Source organism: Boleophthalmus pectinirostris, unplaced genomic scaffold (genome assembly GCF_026225935.1).
Source record: "Boleophthalmus pectinirostris isolate CB_2022bp ecotype Guang Dong unplaced genomic scaffold, ASM2622593v1 HiC_scaffold_21, whole genome shotgun sequence".
In the NCBI taxonomy this organism is placed as follows: Eukaryota; Metazoa; Chordata; class Actinopteri; order Gobiiformes; family Gobiidae; genus Boleophthalmus; species Boleophthalmus pectinirostris.
In genome coordinates, this window is record NW_026571175.1 from 17,484,268 (window position 1) to 17,497,702 (window position 13,435).

Consider the following 13,435-nt stretch of genomic DNA (forward strand, 5'->3'; position numbering starts at 1 on the left):
ACCATGTATGTATATTGGTACTTCGCAGCTGATGTCACCAACAATCTCTGGAGGTGTGAAGCTATCTGCTTGTTTGACGCTCTGTTTCTCAAATTAGACTTAATCTCAGCTTTATTTAATGCAGTCTGACCAGAAAGAGCTGGTTTAGAACTAAAGCAGATGAGATGATTCATGTGCTTAAACAAGCCACTCTCAAATAACTTCACAATCACAAACTAGCTATTGATCACAAGCTCCTGAAAATATGCTGTTTAAATCTTAAAACTTTTTTGTCTGTGTTTGCTAGTGTGTGCATTGTGTCACCATGGTAACTAATAAAAATTAGATAGATAGATTAAAAAAAAAAAAAAAAAAAAAAGAAAAATACATAAATATAAAAATACAAAGATGCATGAATCAATCAAAATAGAACGTACATGTTTTTGATAATAAACATAGCATGTTTATTATGTCTATTTAGCAGGACATGTCCCTTTTAAGGTTAGGATCTGTCTCCAGTAAATTAATGTGCGCATGTATGTAAGTCAATGTAATGTGCGCAAAAGCAAGAAAACCAACATGTGTGTAAGAATGTTTGTCCTCACCTCCAAAAGGCCGCATAGATGAGCAGCAGAATGAGCAGAGCGGTGCATGAGACACCACAGCCCACCATCAGAGGAACGGAGGGCATGCTGTTGGGACCCATATCCTGAAAGAACAAAAAACAAACAGTAAATTAGTAAGTTGGTGGCTTAGATACGGACAAAAAGGTCTTTAATGAGAGCAGTGAATATAGAGCATAGACCTCAGACAAGGCACTGGTTCAGTCTCGCAATGATATTATAACGCAGAGCTGAAAGATCTTGTTCACAGTGTATATAATCGTCAGCTTCAATTGTGTTTTCTGTCTCATTCTACTCTTCAGACCCTGTTGGATCTGTAGGTGTCATTGGCTCTGTCCTCAGAAAGACTTTTACTGATGCTTTGCAGCTGATGTCATCAACAGTCCCTGGGGTGTAGGCTCTGCTCCGTGTGAAGCTTTGTTGGACTTTAATCTGAGCAGAAAGAGTTGACTTAAGCTACTTTAAAACTGCAGGGCTTAATGCTCAATTCAGGTTTTTTTGTGAAATCCGATTTTTTTGCGAGGTCGTCCACATTTCCAATTAAATGTGACTTGTATGCAGTGTTGGGGAGTAACGGATTACATGTACCGCCGTTACATAATCAGAGTACAAATTATGAGTAACTGTATTCCGTTACAGTTACTGTTTCAATGAGTGGTAATTGGATTACAGTTACTTTGCTGAAATAAGTGGATTACAAGGCGGTATTTTCCTGTTTTCACATTTTGTGCTACATCCCATTTATTTATTTTTTTATTTCGGTAATTTCACTCATTGCCGGAAACCCACACAGAACGCTCGCAATAAGAGCGATGTAAACGTCATGTTAAAGTTGGCGGTGTCAGTCACACAGTGGAAGCAGCAGTGCATTGGTAAAAACGCATTTGTGTCTTGGAAATTCTTCTCCCGATGTGAGATATATATATATATATATATATATATATATATATATATATATATATATATATATATATATATCACCTACAACTTAAATGTGAAACAGGAGCTACTGGCACTAGTGAAAACAACCTGCATAGACTCATAATATCTGCACTACTGTCCTATAGTGACCTGCCACATGAGTGGACACACACACAAACACACACACAACACACACACACACACCTTCATCATCGTCATCAACCTGAGAACCCGCGGACCACGTCTCCTTCCGTAGTTACAGCGCGGACACCGCCGTCTCGTGCGCCGCGTGTGGAACGTGTTTTCTCACGTAAACCGCGCTTCCTCCTGTGCGCCTCTAAACCAGAACTAACACCAGGACTAAAACCCGGACTAACCCAGGACTAAACCAGGACTAAAGCAGGACTGAACCAGGTTTAAACTAGACTAAACCACGACTAAACCAGAACTAATGACCTGGTCTAGACCTGGTCTAAACCAGGTCTAAAATCAGGACTAAACCAGGACTAAACCAGGTCTAAACAACATGACACCTAACAGTAGGTTGACATAATTTAAGGTGATCTCATATAAAAAAAATTTTTCTCTATCAATAATATTTTTTAATATGGTGAAGGAAAGGCTGATCTTGTTACTGTTTTTTAACAGACAAAACCTCTTATATTAAGATGTCGTGGCCTTTGTTTCTCTACAGCAAACAGTTGCTTATTCATGGAGACTTGGGCTCAGACAATTTGAAGACAACACACAAGAATTTTCAGGATGTGGTTGCTACATTCATGTCGTTTAAAAAACATGACAATATCAAGTAATCCAAAGTAATCAGATTACGTTACTCACTTTAAGTGATTTAATGGATTACGTTACAAACTACATTTCGGGGTGTGTAATCTGTAATCTGTAGGGGATTACATTTTAAAAGTAACCTTCCCAACACTGCTTGTATGTGATCTCCAGTGTGAACTTTAAATGCCCCAAAAGTGTCCCACATGCGCATTGGAGGACATGATGACGTCACACGCAGTGAGTGTGCTCAGTGTTGATGGAAGTAGTCTAAACATGGATGCGAGCATTGAGCACCTGGCCATTTTAAAGTTATTGTTGTACCGGAGCCAGAACATGTTCCGCTTATTTGTTTTAAGGAAGAGACTGAGAAGAAGGGCAAGGTTTTTGGCCATGGCGTTTGGGTGCGGAGTCGCAGCCAAGAGTGGTGGGATTGATATGTGCTTCACTGCTTCACTGACACGGAGTTCAGACACAATTTTTGTTTGACGAGAAGAGCGTTTGTGTACATTTGTGAGCGCCTACTTGTACCACTCTCGCAGGGGGAAACACGTCTTCGGCGGTCTATTACAGTGAGCAAATGCATCGGCGTTGGGCTGTATTGGCTCGCAACAAGTGCTTATTACAGCACAACAGTCTGAATGGCTTGGTCACACTCATCCAACCTGGCCGTTTAGACTGAAGTCACATGTCAAAATATCAGATATGTATCGGTTTTAGGAGCACATATCCAAGTGGCCTGGGTCGCATTTGAAAAAATCTTATCTCATTTAAAGATCAGATACAGGTCGCATTTGGGTGAAAACATTTTTTGGATTTGGGTGATCTGATTTAAACTGTTAAACAAGTCTCTCTCACATACATTTACAGTCACAAGCTAGCTAGCATTAGCCAACAGTTTTTCAGTTAGTCACTCACCTTTTTGTTGAAAATCAAACACCTAAACACCTAAACAGGACCATGAACACTCATATTGATCACAGGCTCCTGAAAAGTATTTTTTGTGACTTTTTGAACTATCTTAAAACTATTTTTGAGTGTTTGCTAATCTGTTAATAGTTAATCATGGAAACTGCTGAACATTCTGCCACACACACATGTAGAACACCCCCAGTGTGACGTCACTGCAATGTATCAATAGCCAAATAAACAAACTGCTATTTCTGCTATCTATTTTCTAGAAAACCATGAATTTTTTTTTATAAACTTGAATATTATACTAGACTAACATAATGTAAAATCTCACGATGCAGAAGATACACTGGAATATTGTACCATCAACCTCAAGGTTCATGGGCAAATGAAAATCTTTTGACCAAACCACATCTTGCAAATGTAGGCTATTGACTGTACAAAAAATAAATTATTTATGATTTTTGTCAGTACAGTTATAGTTCAGTGTATCTCTAGAGTAAAGTTAGCAAACTTTTAAAAGGCAAAGGAGTCAAGGTAAGCCTCAGGTGTAAGTAGTAGGTACATGTCCTATTTAAGTCAATAGTATCCATTAACTCTTTTTTAACTTTCTGAAATGATATCCTTCTAATTGCATGCTATCCCTTTTCACTTAATTAGAATCTCGAGAGAAGACAAAGCTGGATAATCATATATAATTAACGTTTGGAGCCACAATTTGTGAGGCGTGCAGTCTGGGAGCGAGCCCATTGTTCAGCTATATACTTATTCTGTGAGAAGATAAAACAAACCAAACAGTCAATACGAACACAACATACAGGTATGAAAGAAGAGCTACAAAAATAAAGAGTAAACACAAGGATTTTAATTGGATCACATGACTACACTAGTCTCTGATTGGCTGAGGCCACACTATTGTCTCTGTGCCATTTCCATGCATTTTCTTGGCTCCTGGAGGCTTATAAACAAATAAATCCAGATGGATTCTTCCAGTGGATTCCTTTCTAACTAGGACCAGTCTATTTTTATGCCAAACAAGAGGAAAATATCCACCAAGCAGTTTTGAATACAATAACACAGCAATGTAAGCCATGCTGGAGCAATGTTTTCTCTGGATTTCCTGATTTTGCTCTTTTGAAAGCTTGAGTCTCATGATTTAGGGGCAGCAAATAGTAAACTGCTATGCTTTAACATTTGAAGCTAAGAGCTGTTATGTAAAACGTGCGTCTCCCATCGTGGGTGACATTGTGTACTTTGACCTATTTAATTTCATATAACAGTGCCTGTCCTTATGCTACAGGTTAAACATTGTTGATCATTCTAGGAAAAGAAATAACAACTACATGGAAACAATTTCCCATATGGATCAATAAAGTCTAAGTCTAACACCTACACTCTGTCCGAAAGTTACAAGTGCACCTTTAAGAATCTGGTGAAAAATGAATGCACACAAGTAATTATTATTTTCTCAAGAAAAAACTATTTAGCAAATATTCACAAAAACAAAAAGAAAAATATCCAGTTGAATGTTCCAACACAATTCAAAGCATCACTTCAGTATAAGCCCATGGCAGTAAGTGTAGCACGTCAACACGGGAGCGTCCATAATCGCGCATGCACCAGGGCACAAGCAGCAGACTGTAGCCCATAATTAAGTCATTTGGGTCAGAGCGTACAGTGCACCTCTGCTTTACAAGTCTCCGAGGGCGGCGCATGGCTCTGGACCAGACAAATGAAGCCACGCTAAGGGTCGGCCCCCCGCTGTGCCACAAATGGGCTTGATGTTTGGCCTTCTCTTAAGTTCTCAATCACCCAATTTAGCTCCATTTACCGCCTGCAGAGGCCACATCTCCTTCCATTCCTCCCATTTATCACCAGGCACACTCATCTCTCAAGATTCCTCTCACTTGGGGAAGAACACAGGATCATGTGCAGATAATGGTGTGTGAGCATGGACAATCCAAAGAAAATGTTCAAACAAGCAAGGAAGTATAAGTGCACATGCTGGAGAGATGAGGAGAGTAAGGGCAACTGAATGACAAGAAACATCAAGAACAAGAACCATAAAGAACCAGACCACAGAGCGCATCAAACCATCCTACATGGGATGGCCTGTAATTTGTAGACGTGTCTCTCAGATACGGAAGATTCTCAAATGGTCTCATTCAAAACAAAATGCATAAATTATTTTATCTGAGATAAATAAGAAATTGTGTATTTGCTCATTGTCCTCTGTCCTCTACATTATTCTTATTTTGTTTTTCTTTTTTACTTGTAAGTCATCATGTTTGTTTTGACATGTAAAAAACATGCTTTGATTGGTTAATTCACCTGTCAATCATGCCCCTCAGAAATAAGGGAGACAGGATATGGCTCCAGATCCACATGTCTTTGTTAAGTAAAGTAAAAGTGTGTGGTCTTGGCTGGATATAAGGACTTGAACTGAGCCCCTGCTAAAACTACAATGATCATAACAAATATCTGACACCAAATAAGACACACATACTGTATGAACACTATTGTGAAGAGTTTCATTTATTTATTTATTTGTTTTTTGCAAGTAATTCTGGTCCATTATTGTGACAGTATATGTAGGAAGCAAATAACGCTTAAAGGGCACCTATTAGGCTATTTTCTGATCTATGTTATAATGTTGGTTCCTCATTAAAACAGACCAGGAGTTGTGTTTTCTTTCATCTATACATGTTTAACACACAAATGTTGCATATTTAGGCTAAGTTCTTCACTCAAACTAAAAATACTTTTCCACCTTGTGATGCCATTTGGTAATACAGAAAGGGCTCTACTATGTTTAAACTCCATACACCTTTACTAGAATAATTTGGATAATTTCAGCCCTGGAATTGCCAATCTCTACAAATTAAAGGTAAAAGATAGCTGTTACCTTACTTCATGACATCACAAGGTGGAACAGAACTTTTTGAGCTCTGGAGATGTAGACAGACTAATCAGAAAGGATTACTCAAACATGTGAATCAAAGAAAACACAACGCCAGGTATTTTTTGATGAGGTACCATAATTATAATATGGCTTAAAGTATTGAATTTAAGTCCTGAAATACATCCAGGCTAGAATCTCAGCATGGTTTAGAATAGAACTTTCGGTATGATTTTCAAACAAACAAACCAATGGGAGCAAAAACGCCACTTTTCAAATGCAGGTAATATGTGGGTTAAAACGCAACAGTGTGACAACATGATAAGAAAGCAAAAATAGTTAGAGCAGAACGCAATATGAAGTGAATAAAAAAGAACATTCATTTGATGGATTCTTTAACCCAAAGCCATTTCTTCAATGAATAGGCTGGAATAGGCTGGAAAGTCAAAATGACACACCGATGTTCTGGGAGGGCCAATCATTATCAAAAGTGCCTCATAACAAAACAGTGACCCTCAAAAAGACGACAGAAATGAGCTGCGTAGACGGACTATGTGCATGATACGTGGAAGAGGAAGGTCAGAGAAGATACACGCACTTGTCTGTTTACTCTTTGAGGTCTGACCCTTCAAAAAAAAAACACTACAACATTGTATTAAGAAAGAAGAGATGTCTTTCATGATCAAAACAGACATAAAATCATTTCACTGTGCCCTTTTAGTTCGGGGTTACCGCAAAAGACAGTTACATGGTGATTTAGATGGGGACTCTCCTGACTGCAATAATAATAGCTTGGATATAAAACGCCATTCAAAATAGACAAAGAGCTTGCAATGCCATATTCATTCAGTCAATCCAATGAGCCACACATACATAGAGTAGACAATAAAGGTTTCGTGTCTTGCTCAGAAACACAACAACAGTGTTTTCTCAGACAAAGAACAAAACTGTTCAAATCAATCATTACTTTTAAAGAGCCCATTTTAAGCTATTTTCTGATCATGTTATAATGTTGTTTCCTCATCACAGACATACCTGGAGTTGTGTTTTGTTTCATTCACACATTTAACACAGAAATTTAGGCTTCTCTCAAATAGAAAACACTTTGTTCCACCTTGATATACATTTTAAACTCCATATACGTTCACCAGAAACATGCAGATAATTTCAGCCCTGGAATTTCCAGTCTCTACAAACCAAAATGTAAAATGTAGCTGTTTATTTGAAAACGGGCACTTTATGACATCACAAGGTGGATAATCTGCATATTGTTTTTTTTAAAGATGTAGACAGACTAATAATAAAGGACTAATCAAACACGTGTGAACGAAACAAAACACAATTCTAGCTATGTTTTTCATGAGGTAAAAATATTAACATGGCTTAAAATTCACAAGAGTTAATTTTGCAAAATACAGGAGCTTTAAAAGATAAGTTTCAGATAAAAAAAAAAAAAGAATATTGATAGAAAATTGACTAATAATTAAAACATGAACACATGAACGGATCTTAAGTAATAAAAAATACATTTTTTTTCTATCTATCTATCTATCTATCTATCTATCTATCTATCTATCTTCTCAGTTTGCCCCCAAAAATAATTAAAAGTCTTTATGCTTGAATCAACTGTGTGTGCATGTGTGTCACATTAAGGCAAGGCAAGGCAAGGCAAGTTTATTTGTATAGCACAATTCGTACACAAAGTAATTCAAAGTGCTTTACAGAATAAGAAATACATTAAAATCATAATAAAAACAAATCAAAACATAAATAATCATGAAGATTAAAATTAAAAAAGAGAGACATAAATTGGAGAGAAGAGTGCGGAACAAACCACTGGTATCATGTTTAAAATGTCGTTAAGAAAAAAACAATTAAACAGATAAATTGAGTCCCTGCATGTGAAAATAACTGTGAAAAAAACATTCTTCATGAAGTGTATTCTTTACCACATGACTAATTGTAAGAAATTATATATAAAAAATCAATACAATATCCATTCTAATGATAAATACGCCCCAGATTTTTATGTCAATTGTACCAGTGTATTCTTAATTGCTACGCTTCCATTATGAGCATGTAATGTGATTATAATTTCTCTTAGAAGGCTGACATAGACAGATAAATAAACGACAACAACAACAACAACAACCGATCTCCCTCTAACAAGGCAGAAGTGTCGTGCAAATACCCTCCACATGCAAGCTACCTATACTACATGTGAAGAAGACATGTGTTTGCATGTGGGTAGAAACACAGTGTGCTCTGCTCCTCTGTATTCTCTGACCATGCTCCCCTGGGCAGCCTGGATACCATGTGATGGAGAAGATAGCTATTTTCAGCACAGGAAGTTTAACCTACTTATCTCCGCTCACCAACAACCCCCTCCTCATCCTCCCCCTTTCTCCCTTCCCTCTCCCCCCTCCCACCTATCCGCCTACCAATTTCTCAGTGAGTCCCCACCCGGCGTTTTCAGCTCTCATTGTGTGGCGGGGGGTCTTGGCTCGCCTGGCTACAGGGATATGATGGGGATTTTCAGGAGTGATCTAAGTAATTATGGCTCTTTTAAAAGGAGAGCGGCGGAGTACTACAGCGGCCCTCTCAGCATGCAGGCTCTGTGTGTGTCAATGAAATGGTATAATGCTGTATTTATTCATGTTTTGTCATGTTTTAGCTGGCATAAGTGGGGAAAAGAGATCCTGGTCTGCCTGAGTGCAAACTATTGAGGTATTTACAGAAATGAAACACATGAATTATGCAAAGTGTCATTCTCAGACAACGACAGTATTCAGTCATTATTGAAAATATGATTATAACTAACCACTAAAACACCACTTTGTCATAAAGAATGGACTAAGGGAGTTTCACCCACAGTGTTCAGCTCCAGTCAAATGAAGCTCACAGTGCTGGCAGCTATAGGAGTGAATTTGGAGTCAGGTTCCATAACAGAAACAGGAATTTATTAACAGGACAAAATGGCAAAATAAAAACATACTAACCAAAATGACAATGCAAGCAGTTACAGAGAGAGGGGAGACAATTTCTCAACGAGGGAGTCAGAAGCGCCTCCATGAACACTTCCTATTTGGAACACGCCGGCTAGTGGGTTGCCTATGTCCATTTATGTACAGTCGATGGTCCACGTTCACGTAAGTGGATAATACAGGTACACATGTATGTTAAATTTGCTAGTCTAGGATATCTAGCCACATGGAGTCACAAGACAAATGATGATTCCTTTTAGGTTTGGAGTGTTTTGTGAGGACCATTCTCCATTCCAAAGATATTTATTTTTAATTGAATTGCATAAGTGCAAATGGAAACAGAGGACCATTACCGTAGCTAGCAACCCATGAATATGTGACTCTAACCCTAAAAGGCGATCTGATTTTAAACAAAATGCAAAATAATATGCAAATAAGAACCTATCAAGAGACTGAAGATTTACTAAGGAAGTAAAAACAAACTTTGAAATCGACAGAAGTAAGTATTTAATTTAACAGCTTTGTAATGTCCTATTAAAGCACCTGATAAATTGCTAATTCCAACCACTTCTTTACGGCCTTGTAAAGACACAAATTGCTTAGTAACTCGTACAATGCTGGGCCTTTAAGTTGGCAGGCGTATAAATACTTTCTTATGCGCACAAATAAGCAGATGCAGAGCCAGCCACAGTGGAGAATCGCTTTGCAAAATTTATCAGTAATGCCACGCAGCTTCCCACTTTGCTGTCATATGCTAGATAAATATAGCCTATTCAATTTTCCATTTAAATAAACACAGCAAAAGTTCAACTCCAAGTACAAAGTTATGATATGTGTAACTGACCTCCTTCTCAGTTATTTCAAAGTGTCAGACTTTTGTATCTTTGGGTGATTTCACAGTCTAACATGCGCCAAAGCATCCCACTGGTTTATTTTTATATAGATGGACCAAAAAGTTGTAATAGTAGTACTTCTTTGTGTACTGTACTGCAAAAAGATCAATATTATACATTACTTCTTTGTAAATATAATAGTGATCTAAAACAACCTAATAACAAAAACAGGGCCATTGACTTCCTGTTGAAAAATCATCATCGTGAAATGTCAGATTTTCAATTGCACAGCTTTATTGATGAAAAAAGGCCATGCAACATTTTTGAATAATCTTAGAAAGATTTTTAAAAACATTTTCTGAGCATTCAAGTCTCAAATGCATTACAGGATTACTCAAACATGCATGAATCAATCAAAAATACATAAATCCTCTTTAAACATTCAAATTGCTTTCTAATTACAGCAAAGTAAGATTTATAGATCCAAATAAAACTGCTACACTCATCGTAAATTGTAGCAACCCCCATATTTACTTAAAGTTGTCAGGCCATTTGCATAAGCCACCCTCGGTCCAATCGCTTCCCCAAAGTCATAGATATTCTAGTGAAATACTGTCTCCTTGTGACTGTGCTGTAAATTAACTAAAATATGAGCTGCCATCTTGCACTGGCTCAATCATCCCCTCCTGCACTCCTATCAAGCATTTTGGACATTAATAGTGGGAATAATAGACTGTGGCACAGCTCGCTTTTGGAGGTGGCTGCGTGGGCCGATGACAGGAGAGGAAACACAAGTCCATCCATCTGAAGTGGGCCAAATCATTTACCAGTGACGAATGATTCAGCAGCAAAACAGACATCACATTTTGCGACACACATGCACACACAAACGGACCAGTGGAAAGGAATTGGCCAATGATTAATGAATGCCAGAAAAGCACCTCTTTGGCAAAGCTGCGTTTTTGTTTCTTCCGCGAGCAACACGCCTGAAAATGGTGGACGTCACATACACGGAGGCTGGAGCTGGGTCTCAGGTGCACGTGGAAAGCGTGGAGAGCTGGGGATTCTATTATGGTTACCTGCGCAGGCAAGCACGAGTCACCAATGCCTGGTTTAAACAAAGTGGAAGTGAAAACAATGCCCTGTGTGGAGCCATATTGTAGGTATCACAGATTAATATGAGGAAATAATTCAGACAGATCATGTGCTGTATGTTACAAGCTCATTCTTGCATACTGACAAATACCACAAATTAAAGGTCTTACTATGCATTATTTGGCCTTGTTTAGCTGTGTTATTTCATTTAAAATAACATGCCTTAGAAATAGCTTAAAGAGCCTATATTACGTTATATTCTGATCTATGTTTTTTCCTCACCACAAACATATCTGGAGTTATGTTTTTTTTCATTCATGCATATATAACACACAAACCCTGCATATTTAGGCTCAGTCCTCCTCTCAGACATAAAAAAATGTGATGTCATGTGGTAATACAGGTGCTCTACTGTGTTTTTAAACTCCAAACATATTCACTAAAATGATTGGGCTCATGTTAGCTCAGGAACTGCCAATTTCTACTAAACAAAAGGTAAAAGGTAAACTATCGCTTCATGACATCACAAGGTAGAACAAAGTATTTATACCTTTGGAGATGTAGACAGACTCATAATGAAGGGTTACTAATACATGTGTGAATGAAACAAAACACCATTCCAGGTATGTTTTTGGTGAGGTAACAAGATTATAAAATGGCTTATAGCTCACAAGAGTACATTTTTTTATAATACAGAACCTGTTAAGTGTTAGTTGGCATAAAATTTGGTAGCTACATGTTAAACTGATTAAGTGAGACACTTTGAACAATGGCATATGAAAAAGCCTGGTGAAGGTGTAAGTACAAAATACAGTAAAAAAAAAAAAAAAAACACAATCAGAAAAATCTGTTACTGCGCATAATATGATTTAAGTGTTAATTCTTGTATAAATAAAAATAGATCAGAAGAACACCTTGTTTCTCCAGCATCACCCGCATAGTGCAATGAGAAGATTTGAGCAGCGCATATGGTCAAATTCTGGTTTGACTCCGGGCCGGCTCAAACTCACAGTTGTCTCGGAGCTACTAGGCAACAGTCCAATGACAAAGTGTGCCTCAGCAAATCTTATTCATAACCCATAAGTAACAGAGTGTAGACTAACAGAGCAAGGGCACAGATCCAGTCAAATGAGAGGCTTCCAGCGTGCAAATCACTTACTAATGACACTTTACAACTATTAAAGGTGCACTATGTAACTGTTTGGTGGGGGTCTGTCACCTTCTTGTTTCTATGAATACGTCATTGCTCTGTCTAGAAAGTTCCATAGTATACTGTTTATTAAATTAAATGTGGTTTTATAACTCAAAAATACCTAGAAAAAAAGCCATTCTGACTGTGAGCAGCACTGTCTCTCCACAGATCTGACCTGGTCTGGTTTGGTCTTGATGAAGATATAAAGGTTTAATACCATACTGTGAAACATTCCAAACAAAGCAATAACATCTCCATGGGGGAAAAAAAAGAAAAAAACTTTTGATGGACCCTAGACCAGAAAAGTTATACAATGCACCTTTAGGTATTAAGTAATTTCCAAAAAAATATATACAAAACTTACAAAAAACAGGCATGCTAGATGTTGATATTTTACCTTTTTAAGTATCCAGTTTCCAGGATTGGGTCTTAATTATTTGTCTCCAAAACCAAAATGAAAAAACAGATAACGATTCAGTTATCTGTTTTTGATTTTGTGTTTAAATGAATAATGGAAAAAAAAGGATAACCGCTGTTTCCCGTTTCCATAACTTAAAGTGTGATGCCTGAACCAGGACTAAAACAGGACTAAAACAGGACTGAACCAGGACTGAACCAATACTAAAACAGAACAATACCAGGACTGATTGTCGGGATGGGCCCGGAGATGTGCCTGTGTCCACTGTAGGGTGATCAGAACTGAGACTGGGACCAGACCGGGACCAAACCGGAACCAGGATTGAGACCGAGACCGAGACTGAGATCGGGACCAGGGCCAGGACTGAGGCTGGGACCAGACCAGGACTGAGACCAGGACTGAGACCGGTTTTATCCTGGTTCAGTCTGTATACGGTGCGAAAGTCCAGCATCGCAGTTTAAGTCACGGAATTGGGAAACGGCTGTTATCTTTTTTTTCCCCATTATTCATTTAAACACTAAATTGAAAACTGAAAAATGAATCTTTATCCATTTTTTCATTTTGGTTTTGGAGACAAATAATGAAGAAAATTGTAGTTTTTTCGTTTTCTTATTTTTGCTTTTATTTTGAAAAATGAATGAACGAAAGATACACGGATTTCTGCAAAACCTCTAAAAATCACACATGGTCCAAATTATGTGAATCCTGTCTGCGGGCCTAACAACACCTATTGCATTTTATAGACACTGGACTGGGTTTGGACTCACGTGTTTCTTTGTTGAGTTGATACATGAAA

At 37.9% G+C, this 13,435-nt stretch overlaps 1 protein-coding gene across 1 annotated transcript in view; it reads right to left on the reverse strand.

Annotated features, from left to right (window-relative positions):
- Positions 1-13,435, reverse strand: part of adgrb2 (adhesion G protein-coupled receptor B2) — a 198,544-nt gene that overhangs the window by 48,930 nt on the left and 136,179 nt on the right. Inside the window, exon 17 of the mRNA XM_055157617.1 lies at positions 585-688. Within this exon, the coding sequence (XP_055013592.1) occupies positions 585-688 (104 nt within the window). The remainder of the gene's footprint in view (positions 1-584; positions 689-13,435) is intronic.